Source organism: Silurus meridionalis, chromosome 9 (genome assembly GCF_014805685.1).
Source record: "Silurus meridionalis isolate SWU-2019-XX chromosome 9, ASM1480568v1, whole genome shotgun sequence".
In the NCBI taxonomy this organism is placed as follows: Eukaryota; Metazoa; Chordata; class Actinopteri; order Siluriformes; family Siluridae; genus Silurus; species Silurus meridionalis.
The window spans coordinates 11560936-11578161 of NC_060892.1; the positions used below are offsets into that span (position 1 = coordinate 11560936).

General features: G+C 38.1%; 2 protein-coding genes across 2 annotated transcripts in view; both read left to right on the top strand.

Annotated features, from left to right (window-relative positions):
• The window catches only part of aspscr1 (ASPSCR1 tether for SLC2A4, UBX domain containing), a 31077-nt gene extending 23065 nt beyond the window's left edge, over nucleotides 1-8012 (top strand). Inside the window, exons 14-17 of the mRNA XM_046857785.1 lie at nucleotides 2207-2258; nucleotides 2533-2602; nucleotides 6079-6266; nucleotides 7818-8012. Coding sequence (XP_046713741.1) covers nucleotides 2207-2258; nucleotides 2533-2602; nucleotides 6079-6266; nucleotides 7818-7828 — 321 coding nt within the window. The 3' untranslated portion in view covers nucleotides 7829-8012. The remainder of the gene's footprint in view (nucleotides 1-2206; nucleotides 2259-2532; nucleotides 2603-6078; nucleotides 6267-7817) is intronic.
• A 6306-nt stretch (nucleotides 8013-14318) lies between these two features.
• Nucleotides 14319-15795, top strand: LOC124391436 (myeloid-associated differentiation marker-like protein 2). Its single transcript, XM_046858004.1, has one exon. It carries the CDS (start codon nucleotides 14685-14687, stop codon nucleotides 15597-15599), a length of 915 nt encoding a protein of 304 aa, XP_046713960.1. The 5' UTR covers nucleotides 14319-14684; the 3' UTR covers nucleotides 15600-15795.
• The last annotated feature ends 1431 nt before the right edge of the window (nucleotides 15796-17226 follow it).

Sequence of the window (17226 nt, forward strand, 5' to 3'; positions counted from 1 at the left end):
AAAGCTTTTTTTTTTCCCCCTGCACTTTCCTAAAACAAACTTTCTACTTTTGTAACCGAGTAATGTGTGGAAGCCTGCGCGTGGCTCTGTGGCCACTTGCTTCCCAGAAATCAGCATGTTGAAGGCTTATGTCTTTTGAGACCCAGCAATGATCAGAACTCGCCACTTATCCATGTCTTTACACGCAGCTATAAATACGCATACATACACGCATGCCTGATGTAGAAGGTCTTTATTTATTTTTTATTTTTTACTTCCGAAAACGAAGGATTGCCTCTGGAGCCGCTTACTTACTCATTTCTGACCACTACATGTGTGTCCTACAGAGCTTCCCCCACAAACGCACACACTCGGAGAACCATCTAAGCCATGCCGAGAACCAAAACAGCCATTGCACGAGAGATCGCAGTGACCACAGGACGTTTTGCATTTAAATTTTTTTTTTTTTTCTCTGTTTTTCTTTGTGTATCCAGATGGTATATAGACTTACTCCTTTGGTGTTCTTCTCTTTTTGTTTAATTACAGGGCATACGGAAGGAAATTCTTTCCTTTATTGTGTATTTTCTGTGTCTTGTTTTCGTCTTCTCGAAGAGTGGGGGCTCCTTTGTAGTATCACGGCGCGTTTGATTGGCTGCGCCTGTGCGTGTATACAAATGTCTTTTTACACACAAACACCTTCAGCAGTATTTTTCCTCTTTTATTCTCACTTCCTTTGGGTTTTTTTTGTTTCTCTACTATCTTACTTCCATTACCTACTCGTTGCTGCCTCCCTCCCTCTCTCCCTCCACCATACCCTGTTCCCCTCTCTCGATTTTTGTCTCTTTTTCTTCTGTCTCTATCTCTGTCACCCTCTATTAGGACTTAAAAGCATTAAAGGCACACAACAGAATCTTTAATCACTCTGTGTCATGTCACGGAAGGAATGTTTCCCATCACAGGCAGCCTTTGATACAACCCCCCACACACACCAGCCCCTCTCTCCCCTCCACTGCTCAAACAGGAGGCATTCGTGGCTTTGTGGGGACAGAATGCTTGGTAGCCCATTTGAACACATTGTTTTCCCCCTCAAAGAGCCCTAATAATAGCAATTAGGACATAGCTCTACCCATTATTGTGCCGGTGCAGGGGGCTACAGCCTTCATCCTTGCTCCTGTGTGAGATAAAAATTTGAAGAAATTAAAGTTGCGTTCATGAAAATGGAAGAAAATGGGTTTTCACAATTAAAGAAAAAAGTCAACGTATTTTCTTAAGTAACTTCTTTCTGTAGTAAATTTATTATTGAGTGTAAAAAACCAACAGTACTGATGCTGCTTTTTTTTTAAATGAAAAAATATGTAGCAAAGCGTCTTCATCCTCCTTCCCCATGAGTGGATATAGCATTTCTATTTTAAAACTAGCAATGTATTATAATCTGGGTTCACCTGTTGCCTTGGACATCTACACCTTTCTCTGGAAAAGGTCAGTTCAGTTAGCTTGTAGCCACCATGTTCTCACTTTAAACCAACATCACAATGCTGTGACACCAGTATGTATGTTTCAGTATGATATTAGGCTGTGGGGACATTTGTTTTTCCTTAATTCCCAAGTTTGGAATATGCGACTACGAATCACTGTGATCTGACATGTTTGGTTAAAGCTTTATTACCTGACTAATCTTCAGTATCACAAAGATTTTTTTTTAGCAGGATAATAAATGCTATCATTTTGTCTAGATGAATTAATATGAAAAATATGCACTGCTGTTGTTTTGTTTCATCCTATTAAAGCATGAACCTGCTAAATTTACCAGCAGTAGGAGTGATCAAGTGAAAGGCAAGTGCAGTCAGTCATGTTTTTCGATTCAAATGCAGTTTGGGTAGGTGTGTGTCGGGTTGGGGAATGTGCATATTCGTATTAATATCTCTTTATGGTAGGTGTATGTGTAGACCTGGCGAACAATAAGTTATTTAATATGCAAAAACGATTTCTAGCTGAGTTTTCTAAGAAACACTGAGTTTTTAAACGAACATGGGTATATATAATGTTTTTTTAAATGTCCTTTACTGTGCATCTGCTCACTTGGTGTCTTCCTGTTTGTACCCCGATCATGCCTGTGGCTTTTTGTGTTACCTTGCTTTAGTCCTGTAATTGTTCCGTTTATTGGATACAGTGTGAAGGTGTTTATCGTGACATTGTTGTGTTTCCTGTCTGCCCTCTCTTCTCCCAGGCGAACCTCTTCCCCGCTGCTCTCATCTACTTTGGTTCAGACGTGCAGACAGGTTTGTTCACAGCGACTTCCATTTTTGTTTGTCTCTTTCATCTTCTGTCCAAAGCAATGACCTCAAATTAATCCTGTTTACTGAAAGCACCCTCTCCCCAGAGGGCATCCCGGGTAACTGTAGAGCCGTCACTGGATACGTCGTAATTTAGTGGATGCTGTAGTCTGCTGTGATTGAAGCAGTTAGTCAGTAATGACATCCTTGTCATTTAAGCAAAAGAATTTAAACCAAGGTCAATGAAAAGCATGTCATCGTGTGTATTTGTCTATCACAGAGTGCTATTTGCGCAGTGATCTTGTGGACGGCTGTGTCTCTGCTCTTGAAGCTGATGAGGTCATCTCTGGGTATGATATTCTTTTCAATTCTAGACACTGTGTAATATTAATAGGCACTAATTTACCTAGACATCAATAAGCAGTGTTACACTGAAGTTGAAACAGCAACACACATCATGTTTAACATCATGCAATTAAGAAACATTTTTTCCCAAAAAATGTCAGAATTTTTCCCCGAATCTTAACATAGTCCATTATTAGCTTTTTTTTTTGTTAGTTTTCTACCAGAGCGATAAACTGGTAAGTTTGTTTGCATGCTTATAATTACACTTATAATTTTATTTTCCCAATCATCTCTAACATACAATACAAAATTATAGGTTCAAACTTTGGGTGACTCCACTAAACTGATTCTTGTACTTACTGGTACCAAACTTTGTACTACAGAAGAAAATAATTCAGCCTCAAGATGCCTCTTTTTCTCTATTACATCCACACAACCAAGACTTTCTGAGATCCAGAACAACTTGACAAGGTTTTGTTTGAGTATGTTTTAAAGTAAATCATGAGTACGCAAACATTCTGTAGCAAGAGACGATGGTTTATAAATAGAAATGAAAGATTCTCTGTCTTTTATAGTTGTTGTTTTTTTTTAAATAAGAACATAATTCAACTATTTAAACAATAGTTTTAACTGGGTATTAGAGCTCTACCTTATTTCTAACATTCGTCCTAAAGATTGGCTTTGGATTCTAGACTTCTTGGTAATTGGGGTTTGGGTTAACCTGCTTAAATTTAAATAATCAGTTAAACAGTCCGATTTGTACCTCGGTAACAAATTAAAATATCTTGAACCCGTTTCACTGACTCTTGGTAGTCCACGGACTCTTATTCGAAAATTAGCCCGTTTGAAAATTCCAACCATGTAGCAAGCTTCACTTGAGCCTCAAATCTCTAGTGCAATATCATAGAAACAAACTTCTGGCATTGAACTTGTCTTGACTAATTTAAGGAAGTTTTGCCAGGAAAAAAAAAGACATTTGGCCAAAATATTGCTTAAATGAAAGATTAAAAGCGGGAACAACCCACACAATCATCCGCACTGCCAAGTGTGAACATGACAAAAAGCTAAAACTGTGGATTTGGTCCTGACTGATTATCCACCTTCAAATCTGAAACACACTCGCAAACACCAGCATTAGTCGCTACAGTTTCAAAATAAGCTTGTGCAATAGCTTCAACTCTCTTTCTCTATCTCTCCGTCTCTCTCCATCACTATATGGTTATATGGTGGCTGGGTTTTTTTTTTTTTTTTTTTTTTTTGCGCAAGGATAGTCATTGGCCTGGCAGGAATGCCTTTGAGGTTCAATCCAAATGGGAGTATTACACTGAAACCACAGGTGCCCCCTTCCTCACACACACCTTCATGACCCCCATTCCGCCCTCATTTCCTCGAACCCACCCCCAACCACCACTCATACAAATATATTTCCCCTCGTCCTCTCCTGTCTAAAGATAGAAGCTCATTTCCTAGTATCACTGCTCCATCACACACACAAACACGATTCCCTCCCACCTGTTTCATTCACTCCTTTATCAGGGCACACACACACACACACACACACACACACACACACACACACACACACACACACACGTAAACCCTTCTCTAGGATTCATTTCAAAGAGAAAGCTGTTTCCTGCTGCTGCCTGGCATGACATGTCAGGATGATGACTTAATGTAACAGTCAGATGTACTCAGTGTCATGCATTTATTTCGAATGTTTTGTGTTGTTGGAATGCTGTTTAGATTTTATAGCACTTGCTGTAAACCACATTTTTGATTGCACCAAATTATTAATTTTTTAAACAGGCTCTGTCCATAGCTTGTTTCAATAGTGACTGCATATTCACAGGGACCTATATGGTTGTTGCTTGCACGAAGAGTAGTGTAGATGCTGATATGGAGAAGTTATATGTAAGGAGACGTTTATTTACCTTTCATGGAAGTTAAAGCTAGAAAGGTTTTCAGAAAAGAGTTTGCCCTTTGTGGAAACTCTGTAAAATGTCAAGCCAAAGTAATACATAAAAGTCATTTTTAATAAGAAAATATAAAACACACCACCCAATTGGTTTGTGCAGTACAGTCTAGTATCTAGGAACAGTAGAGTTCTTTGATTTGTGCTTCTGGTGGAGCTGTTAGAGGAACCCTAAGCTTTTCTTTTCAAAAAAGTAATTTTAAAAACATTTTTAATGATGCAGAGAAACTATCTTTTTATTTATTGTCTATTTGTTGTATCTACAAAGAAGATACAGTGTGTGTGTGTGTGTGTATGTGTATATATATATATATATATATATATATATATATATATATATATATATATATATATATATAGATATAGATATAGATAGATAGATATAGATATATATAGATAGATATAGATATATAGATATATAGATATAGATAGATAGATAGATACATACATACATACATACATACATACATACATATATATATGAGAGAGAGAGAGAGAGAGAGAGAGAGAGAGAGAGAGAGAGAGTTTTTACACTATTATATTTTCTTATGCTTTAAAAACATTTCAATTTACGTTTTATTTTGTGACATTTTTAATGAAGTTGTGTTTTGTGTAAAAACTATTTGATATACATTGGACTGTATGTTAGTCTAATAAAAACTAAAAAAATTTATAAAGTATTCAAAAATTGTTCAGAGTAAGAAGTGAAGAAGATTTGAAAATAAAATAATAATCCACATAAATGACACCTAAAAAAAAAAACTTTTTTCCATGGTTTTTATTTGACATATCATATTTTAATATCATTTGACACAGACAGCTGGAAGCATGCTGGATTGCGTCCTCAATATGTCGTGGTGTGTGAAATGTTTCGTCTCTATTAATCGATTTTATAGAGTGTATCAACTGTTCCTGTCAGCATGGACTTAAAAGATGTGCATGGTTATTAGTCTGTGTGAAGCATGACCTCCGAGGCATTCTGCGTCTGGTACAGCATGAGACTTCTCTCTGGAGAAGGTTATGGATGCTGGTACAGGAGCAGCAGGTGGCTGGTGTCCCACTCTGCGGAAATACTTGTAGCCGGAAAGATTAAGATGTTTGCACTAAAGTGGTTCTACACAGGAAGCTTCTAATAACAGCAGCCTCTCAGGAGGTCATGCCCTTTCACCTCTTTACTCTCTTCACCTTCACATGAAAGCAGTCAGCAAGGCAGAGTTAACCCTCCAACACACGCGTGCACACACACACACACACACACACACACACACACACACACACACACACACACACACACACACACACACACACAATCCTAAATGCATCCTCCAGCCTGAGAGCCCTTTTTTTGAAAGCAAAGGATCGGAACTTATCTCGTTAAGCCCCTTTCTTTCTCTGCCCTCTCTTCCTTCCTATTGCTCTCTAAATGTTTGATATCCTCCCCTTTAATCTTGTTCTCCCCCTTCATTTTTTAATCTTTCTTCTTCCCATTATCCCCCCCTTTCTCAGATGTATGCCCAGGTCTCCAGCTCCATCCAGTTCACTGTCCCATGAGGATCCTCTCCCTGAGCACACCGAGTCTAATGGAGCCCTCAAAAGCCAGAAGAAGCCTGAGAGCCCCAGTGATGAGCAAAGCCAAGTACCCAAACTTGTTCGCACAGACCCTGCAAATGTGCCCAAATGGCTCAAGCTGCCAGGTGTGTTCAGGAAACTTTAAACTACTCAAATTATTAATGCATCTTACAGTAACATTAGCAATAATAGTGGCCACACCGTAATTGAGTTACATTTGAAATGGATACAGCATGTAATGCGACCGGAATTTGATTACATCATTCACAGTAATTCCAGAGATTGCCTGAGTCACACTATGATAGGATCTCAGGCAGGTGTACTCTAGAGAAGAGTATGACTCCGAAGCGATTGCTGGGCCTATCACATGATCACATCTATTCTCAGTTAAAACATGCTAAATATTTTGTAGTGGCTTTTCCTTATTCAGGAATGAAAATCATTGATTTTGATAAGTTATCTAAGCTATTACATTTGAATTATTTTTTTATTTTTCACTGATGCCTGCAAACTATGCTCCCAACTGGCTGGTTCGCAAAACTCTTTGCAATAATAACATCCTTCTGCCACCCTTCTTCTGCCATATCATCTGCCTGACATCCCCTACTCGTGTAGCTCATATGTGTATCTGGAGATACAAAATAATTTGATCACAACTTATAAATGCCAGATATCACATGAAAGATATTAATGCGTTAATGGTGCAAGAGGACTTTTGTAATTGTTCTGTTTTGTTACTTTTTATAACTTGTAGGCAGATCAGGCATCCAAAAGAGCTTAAAGTGTTCAGCAGTAGTAATCTATACCAGACCTACAGTTTTCCTCGCTGACCCTCTTATTCATCTTTCCAAACCACAAGGACCCAAGCTGCCCACTTTACTGCCTGAGATAAGACAGTACAATGGGTTCTTTCCTTCTCTCTCTCTCTCTCTCTCTCTCTCTCTCTCCTGCTTGCCTCCTCCTCCACCACATCACTGTACAGTCCGCGAGAGTCTCGGCCACATGAAGCAACTCGGGGCCTCCTCCCCATCTGTTGTGTGCTATGCTGTGGTCACGGTGGCGCTCCGTCAATGATCCGTTTTGTGTTCTCGTGTCTTTTATTGTCCTTTATTGTGTTTTTCTGGACGATTCTCACACGCAGTGCAGCCTTTTTGTCTTCAGGGATGGAAAAAAAAAACTCAAAGAGAAGGAAGAATGTCTTGGAAGTTCCGAATGTTTAACAGTTGTATTGGCATAACCATTTCACCATGTGTTTTCAAACACTGTGCACCGGCACCAGGTTTTATAAGAGCTTATTTGGGTGTCTGTTCCAGTAGAGTGGATGCGTCCAACTAAATGTTTGTAGCACTGTTGAAAATTGTCATCAAACTGGTTGTCAATATATAAAAAAAAAAAAAAGGAGAGAGAGAAGACTGCTGTGGATTGTCTTACAGTGCATCTGTTTTATTACAGTTTGCATGTATTTGGTAGTGACTGTCTTTGAAATAACTGCTGCATGCTTAAAGTCTATTTTTAGGCTTTATTCTTGATTTTCATTTTTATTACAGATTCTTAATTTCTTATTCATTCATATTAGTAAGAATTCTGTTTGCTGAATATTGATTTATTGATTGATTGATTTATTTATTTATTTATTTATTTTAACACTATTATTTAACTTTTTTTTTTTTTTTTAGGAAAGAAATAACGACCCTGAAGAAGACGACTGGACGCTGACTTCTTTAGTAGGCGAGTCCACCGAGAGCCCTTGATGTCAATAACAAAAACAAGATGATGAAAGCACATAGCTGCCAATGCAAATAGCCCTATCGTTCTGTGATGATTAATAAGATGCTTTGTTCATTAAAGCTGAGATGTCAGTCTGTCATTGATTACTGTTGTTCTATTCTTTAATACAGTTTTCCCAAATATATCTGGGTCAATTATGTATCGACCAGGTTTCGGATATATTCAGAATGTGCGTCCTGAATGCAGGACACTGTTTAGAGAATAAACCTTATGTCAGTATATTTTAGGGGAGATTTCTGGTCTGTAAGGATTCTGTGTTCGTTTCAGCCAGTGAGCTGCAGCTGCATCCGTATCCACCAAAAAAGGTAAATTGCTTGTGATAGAAATTCTCTAAAACTTAAATATGGCAGTCGGAATCATTTCAGTATTCCGTGGATTGAGCCTGCGGTGCCATCCAAAACTGGACATTGGATGTTGGTATACACTAGGCTTGTGTGATGTAATGCTTTAATGGTCTCTGTACTGCCAGGAAATGTATTAACTGCTCATATATTTAGTTATTATTTGTATATTTAGTTTTTGCACATATAAATGCCAAAAGAGCAGTTATTTTTTTTTCTAGTAAAATAAGGAAATGATCAAATGTGAATCTCAAATGAATTGAGCAGGTGTTTTAAACACTTGATTTTAACTGACGCACCCTGAAAGCGCCACCCCTGCTAACAAACTGTCCCTAAATATTAAATGGTGGACATTTTCTGTCAGTTCTGGATGATTAAATCATTAATATGATAAGCTGAAAGAAAGGAAAAGTGTATAACACAGAAGTATAGTACACAGCATGAACGATGTTGGCGTTCATATTACATAATGAGTACCATTTGTGTGTCCAGATATCAATAATGGAGTTATTTTCCCATTTCTCTACTTAATAAGGAAAATGCTATTTAAGATGGATGCTATCCTTCAGAAACATTCCCTTTTGGCCACTCCTCTCTTTCAACGTATTATTCAGGTAGCTTTGATGTTCACAGGCTTACTGCTCCGAAAAAGCACACACAAACACTCGCGTTCCTCTTTCCTTTTTAGAAACCAAACTACCCTGCTGCCCATCTGAGAGAACATCAAAGTGTCCAGAGGGGGTAGCCTGGTGCTCCTGGCACTTGTCATTCCTTAACTAGCTGACCGCCCCTTTCATGCCCTACTCTTCCCACCCTCCTTCCCCATCCAGCCCCCTAATTACTTCCAGCTGTGCTCAGCTCTTTGAAGAGTCGGTGGGAGTGGTAGAGAAAGGGCCCATGCTGCACGCACCTGCTGGGTGAACTCGAGGCCTATGTGCAGGTGACCGTGGAAGAGGATACGGATGAACGGTCTTGATAACCCCATCCCAAAAAAAAAAAAAATCATTTGCTTTTTTTAGCGGTGTGTTTTACCCAGACAGACTTAATATAATAATGATTGTTATTTAACCATGCTTCCTCCAGGCAGGAAGTTTGAGTGACACTCAGTGGGGGCCTAATTACGCAACGGCATCACGGTGCTTCGATTGTCATAACAGCAAACGCGTCAAACAAGTGCAGTCACTTAATAAAGATCGTCGCTGCTTTAAGTTGAAGTGTAAAGCAGGCACAATTTAGTCCACCATGAAAATGTAGGCTGCTGATATGCAGGTGTCAATCTTAGGCCTTGTATTTCGATTGAAAAATATACAAACATTCCCTAGTACAGTGCTACCAGAGCTAAAATCGTCACCACGTATTGACTAAATCCCAATAGGCATTTCCAGTTGCATCAACTGCACATGTGCAACAGCACTGACACCTAGCTGATGGTTAGTGAAGAGAGCTAGCTTTTTCTTCCTTAGCAGAGAAAAGTGATTTATTTGTAAATAAATATATAAAAATTGGTTTTATTTCACAGAACAAAATATGGTGAGCTGGATTCTGGTGACCTTTCAAGCATTTTCAAATTGCCTTGTCACACAGCAGGTGATAAAGTATTATTTTTACTGAAAAAAAAAAATGGACCACTACCACACAAGAAACAAAAGATATTTGTAATAGTACATATATTTGTTGTTAAATGAACATAATTTATTTATTATTATACCGTGTAAAGCCTAGTAGTTGAATAGTCACTTGAATGGTCAATTTGCTGGTCTTCTATTTCCTCAATAAATACTACAATATACTTTATTGTAACTAGGGGTATTAAACACCAGGCTCAGGGAGGCCCATTAAAAGTTCTAATCAAATGATATTTTAGGACTGTTATTGAACTGAAAGACAAACTATTGTCACTGTTCTTCTACAAGGGGGCAAAATAAAGTGATTACCTTAATCTGATTAACCAACTGACAGTGTTAGGTTTTGACCATGTGACTTCCCAAAAATGTTGTTTAGAGATTTCACTGCAATATGAAGACGAGTATTTTTGCAATCGCGAATCTATTATGTGAAACTCCTTTTTTCTTAACTTTAATATTAATGCCAATTTTTTTATATAGATTAATGACACAAGCCAAACTAAGTCTTTTTCAGTTCCAGGTTGTAACACTGCAATAAATGCACTGTACAGTATATATTCCTAAATCAACCATTTTATTAGGAACATCTCTTCACATGGACATTAATGTAATTACCCAATCAGCAAATCCTGTAGCAGCAGCACAGTGCATACAATAATACATATTAAATCTATTTCATTTTTCAGAACTAAAAGAACACTTATTTTAATGGTGTGGAATAGAGACTTCTTTAGAGCATTTGCACTACTCATCTTTACAGTAAATTACAATAATGAAATCAATTGTGGCACAATGTATATCAATGTACAAAATGTGAATGTGATCCCGGAAACTTTATTAGAAAGTCAAATCAATAATAATTGTGTAGGACGTGCATTAGCATTTGTTCTACAGTTTCACTGACTTTTCTGGACAAGGAGAGTTCAAGTCCTACTAATTTAAAAATTGTTTTTTGTACACACAAAGCTCATGTATCCGTTATTCTGGCATGGAGTAACACGCTTCCACAAGTCCACTTTGCACCTTTTAATTAAGATATACAGGGCATGTCTTATTTGTTTGCTAGGATCACATCACTTTTCTGCATCATGACACATGGGAGTAAGAAAAGGGAGTATGGACATTGATGCCAAGTGAAGTCACACCAGTGTTAATGCATTCCTTCAAAGTAAAATGTATACTTTATACAAAGTATTATTTATATTTTAAAACTTGAATTTATCCAGCTTCACAGTGCTAAATATTGTGAATGGATATTATCAGTTTTTGCAATGCAACAAAGTATGCAAAATGCTGTGTTTGGAGTAAAAAAATGACACGAGAAATGGAGTCACTACCTTCAAGTGAATTATTTACCTATAACAGCATGTTCTGAAGTTTTTTATTTATTTTATACCAAATCATATAGCACATATATATATATATATATATATATATATATATATATATATATATATATATATATATATATATATATATATATATATTTATTTATATGTGCTCTTTCTTGGAGTTAACAAAACACAAAAGTCATTTGTCCTGAGAATTTTCCTGTTTCCCAAAATGTATTCACACTAGATTCTGACACTAAATATATCCTATAAAAATGAAAGTAATACAAATAAATGTCTCAACACAATGCTTCACCTTATAAATTATGTTTAGGCTGTAAAATTAATAAATCTTTAATGGTTGTAACAGTGCACTCTTGATGCATCGTCAGTGTAGATAATGATCCCCCAGTTTGGAAAAGGACAAGCATAAAGATCAACATGGGGAATTTGGGTAAAGGTTAATCTGAACAGCAGTAGGGAATACCATATTTTTAAATCGAAAGGGAAGAAGGTTGGCAGGGTTCAGCGAGTGATTGAAATGCCTTCAGACATGAGCATCCTTTCCCAGTGAGTCATTCTGGAGGAAGTAATTAGCTGGGTTCTCTGTTCAGCAATCAAACATCTGCAGGGGGAACACGGCTTCCAGTGAGAAATTCTCAATAAACTCCTATATAGAAAGACAGGCAGAGAGTGAACTGCTTTTGGGTATAATTTACTTCACTAGTAAAGGTTAGAATTTCCATTGTTGCAAGTGAGACCTTGAGTAGCACCTTAGCTAGCTCAAGGAAGCGAGGATTTTCTGAGGCGGGAGTAGGATTGTTGAGTGAGTGTAACGCTCTAGAGGTGCAAGGAGGACAAGGAAGGAGGGAATCCACTGCTCATAAAATCCTGTCATGCATAGGTATGCTCCCATTTGTAGCTGTCTGATAGGAACAGAGGCCTTTTGGATGGCAGCCAGGCGTTCAGCTGCGAGAGAAACAAGAGCCAAGAGAGAGCAAGAGAAGAGAGAAGGTGGCCTAAATAAGTAACAGACTGTAAAACTACATGAAGTTTCTTATGCAGGGCTTGTGGTTCACATCAGGATGAGTAAAATAGAGGTGCTCTCCCAACAGAAATGACCTGTCTTATGAGAACTGGTGTTTTCATAAAACTCAGGGGAATTCACCTACATAAACCATACCTGAATTGTGACAAGACAATCTGAAGTGTTTTTTTTCCCCCCAATTGCACTTCATGATACTACATTTACTTGTGAATGTTTACTTGTGTGTTAAATGTGAACCCAGTAGAACAAACTCTGTCTATTTATCCTTAAACATTCTTCTTGATCTGCAATTTTTTTATTAAGAAAATTGTTTGGCTCGATAATTAAGCCAGGGAGAGGTATATAAAATCAAACATCTATGGAGTCCAAATGTGGATGGACTGATAGGTGGATGGCCTGAGCAGCTACATAATTTAGATTAAAATGCATGATCCTAGGATCTGCTACAGAAAACAAGTTAACCAAGTTGGTTAATATTTTGAAAACTAGACTTTTTTTTTTTTTTACCAGATTCCTGGCACAATTCTTGTTGAATATTTAAACTCAATGAATCAAAGTTTTGGGTAATTATAAAATGGATTCCTTTGAAACCTGGATATGCCAGAGAGATTTCTGATTCTTTATGTGAGCCAAATATGCTGTCTGACCACCACCACAAAACTCAAACCTACTACAAGACGTGAACAGATGACTGCATATGCAACACTGAGAGTGAGTATTCTTTTTAATTCTTTCATTTCTTTTTTGGTGATTATTTACTGTGTCATGGAAAAAAAAAAAACATGATCATATCTGAAAAAGTAAGTTTATGAGAATTGTCTGAACACTGAATTTTTATATTTAAATATTTGGCCACTTTGTATGCTACAGGTGCTAGACGTCGTGATCTGTTGCGTCTATGGCAAAGAATGAGTTTGTCCACAAGATGGCAGCAGACTCCAAAATGTATATTAAGTAAAAATAAATCCTTGAGATGAACTTTTCAGCATCTGAACTCGGAGTAACGAATTAACCTTCACTGACTTGGATATTAGTATTTATAATTCATCTATGAAACTCGGCATTGATTTTCTTTTTTTAGTAGAAACTACTTTTATTAGCACGTTGGTCAATTATATCCTACATAACAAAAAAATGCCTTCTAATTACATACTGACAGTGGGATTTAGCCTTTGCCTGATCTTTACTAAAAGAAAGCGATGCAGCAGTAGTTTGAGCTTAAATCTGTATTTGTGCTGATGGTATCATCGTCATCGCCACTCTGTTGCTTTACCTCGAATAAAGCCGATGAATATATATATATATATATATATATATATATATATATATATATATATATATATATAAATAAAGATTTTCTTATGGCTGTGTATGAAGAAAATCACATACATTATGAAATTGTTTATCCATTCAGAAATGTTCACAGAAAAAAATTAATGCAGAATTATATCCAAAAAGATGGAATATCTTACTGTACACTATTTTTGTCTTATCAACAGCCACCTGTCTGGACTCTAGTCTACTCAGACAGTTGCGTCAAAGAGTTAAAGTACAACTGCATAACTTCCCATATCTTCACATCCTTCCCTGATCATTTGTGGAGACTACCACTGCTATTTATAGGTGAACTCTGGTCATCCCCCCCGCCAACAATGTCGGGGTCAGGTGCCTGTTGCCCTCATCCTGCTGTCCAGACACACATACCGACCCTCAGGCATCCACACCCTGCCGCACCCCAGCTTAAATAACTTTCTCCTGCCTTCTATGTATCTTCAGTTTCGTTGCTGTCCAGCACATGGCCACTCGGGTACTGAGATAGAAGACCTAGCATGACTCGTTCCGTTTCTTTTGTACTGTTTTCGGACAAAGATACATATCCAGATTTGTAAATTCACATGGGATCATTTATTTCTTTATGGTGATTTGCTGGAGATCACAGAAGAGCAGAGATCACAGGAACCCACTCCATACAGATCTTGGACTTTTCAGAAGAAATTTGTGTGGTAAATATTACATATGCTTCCTAATGATTTGAACTGAGACAGTCAAAGTAGTAGATTGTAATGTAGTGAACTCTGAGGTTTGAATCAGCTACGATTAAAGGCACCGCGTTCAGGCGTTTGAAGGGTTTTGTATGTGACAGTTTGTGAGTCACGTACTCCAAAATAGAGACGGAAATACTTTACATGCCCACGAGGAAGAGCTAGCACCCCGAGCATCTAAAGGGTGCAAGTTTTACAGAAACTCCCACTGACAGCAACGGACAACAGAAAGCCAGAGGTCACCATCACTGGAAGTGCCCACCATCACCTGGACAACCTGACATACCTTATATATAACAGTCTACTATAATCAAAGACACAACACAAGTTTGAAATACCCTGAATCCAAGTGGCAGAATAACTCCAGTATGAATCCCCAGGGTGGCCATTATTTAAACAAGACAGCAGTACTGTCCCCTCTGGGTGCTGTCCGTTTGGCCGAGCTTGCTCTTGGGTGTACCGTGATCTCTTTAGTGGTTCACGGTGCAGGATACAGTGCCGTCTATGGGATCTTCTGCATGGCAGCGTGGAGCATTTGCTTCGGTCTCTCGGCAGCCATCTTTGCTCTGGACGTCACACGTCTTCACTCATGTCTTCCTGTGTCTTGGGAGAACCTGACTGTGACCCTGGCAGCACTGTCTGCTCTGCTTTATCTCACAGCTTCCATTGTGTACCCAGTTTACTTTGTGCGCAATGAGTGTCCATATAATAACTGCGAGGTCAGAAATTTCCGGATAGCTGTAACTGTATGTTCCTGGGCAGCGTTCGTGGCGTACATCGCTGAAGTGTCCTTGTCCCGGGCCAAATCAACAAGAGCGGCCGGGTATATGTCCACTCCATCTGGCCTTCTGAAGGTGTTGCAGGCTTACATCGGCTGTGCGATTTTTATCACTCTTGCTAATGGGAGTGAGTTCTGGCGTCACGCAGCAACCGTGTACTGTGTTGCAGTGTTTGTGCTGTGTTTTGCTGTGACAGTGTTGGTGGTGGCAATGAATGTGCTTGGACGCACCACCTTCCTGAATCTGCCGCTCGACCGTTTTGTAGTGCTCTACACATTTGCAGCGGTGCTTCTGTACATGAGCGCTGCTGTGACCTGGCCCGTGTTATGCTTCGACAGGAAGTATGGCACACCGCTCAGACCTCAGGGCTGTCCTGGGGGAAAGTGCGCATGGGACAGCCAGCTTGTTGTGACCGTGTTCTGCTTTCTCAACCTGGCGTTTTACGTTGCAGATCTCTGCTTCTCCCAGAGAGCACGGTTTGTGACACGGCAGCCACGTGTATAACTCCTACATTGTACTTGTGTTCTCTGCCCACCTATTTATCATTGGATCATTAGACTGTGCCTTAGATCACATGCTTATATATCAGTCTACTGTTCACACAGCAAAATGAACAAACTTACAGTTGAAAGGACCACAGTGGACACTTTTTGTGCATTAACATTAAACTGAAAAACTCAATTTAACTATGGAGGTCCATATTTAAGCTACATCTTTTCTTTTTTTTTATTTAGTATTCAAAGTGATCTAAGTAACAGAATTAGAAATAGAAGTTGAACTAGAGAACTTGATTGTCACATATTATGTGTTTGTCTAAGATTTTTGGCCTGCATAACAATACTGCACCAGTTGAAAAGTTTATTAGGTTATAATAAGTCTTAGGAAAAATTTAAATATATTTTCATTTAATTATTTATTGCTACTTACGGTTAATGTAATAGGCTGGTTTACATGCATGATCTATGAAGCATAGCCAGGGAGTCTGTTTTTTATTTATTGTGGTGGAAAATCACAGTAGATTAATACTAAACATTTTTTATAGGTGATATTTATTTATTATAGTTATGTTTTTAGCCTTTTTGACTTTCACTTGAATTGGGTTAAATCCAAACCTCAACAACTCAAAAACAAGTAGACCTCTCAATAATCTCAAGTCTAATAACACTTTTAATAAAAGCGTATTTTGTGTGTGATAAGTGCAGTAATAATAATCATAAAAAACCCACCTGTAACTGCAATAAATAGCCAAGAAATTGTACACATACATACATTTAAAAATCTGACATAAAATAGTATATAGTTAGTTCATAATATGAACTATGAACTGTTGGGACAGTGTGCTTTGTGTGTTTTATATTTTTGTTTGGTTTGTTGTTGTTTTGCTTGTTTTGTTTTCTTTTTATTTATTGTTTGTTTTAGTTGGTGTTTTACTGTTCAGTTGGTTTAAAACGTTTTACAAAAAATTTTTTCATTACATGCATTTTTTTGTTGTGTTGGAAAACTTTAAAGAAAGTGTGTGTGTGTGTAAATGGATTTCATATGTTTTTTTGGGATTATATTATTATTAAAGACTCATCTTATAATTTACAAAAACTATTAGACATGACTCAGTACTGCCATTATGCTGCTCTCTCCCTTTCTGTATGACCCAAGATAAAGTGTTAATTTGATGTAATTGAAACATGATCCACACACACACGCACACACACACACACACTCCATCACACACATACACTTAAACAAGAATCTTAAATCCTGTTTGAAAGCCAACTGTAGCACGACCACTATAACCATTATAATTCTCCTTGTAAGTCCTCTTCCTCAGGCAGCTCCTGAGGGTCTTCTCCTCCCTCAGCCAGCTGGTTACTCTCTCTCTCTCTCTCTCTTTCTCTCTCTCTCTCTGTCAGCATGTTCTGCTCTCCTGGAGGACACGGTGACCAATCCAGCCAGCTCAGCATCACGCCATTAGGATCGGCAGATTTTTCACTCAACTTTTCATTTTCTCCAGCCAGTGCTTTAGCGTTCTCTATCAATCACGCTCTTTCTTATATCTCATATTGCTGATCTGTTCATCCATGGCTGCTTTTCTTCCCTTTTGTCATCCGGACATGGCTATTTGTTATCCTTTCTT

Coding starts and splice junctions, on each gene's coding strand:
- LOC124391436 (XM_046858004.1), top strand. CDS start 14,685: ATGAATCCCCAGGGTGGCCATTATTTAAACAAGACAGCAGTACTGTCC.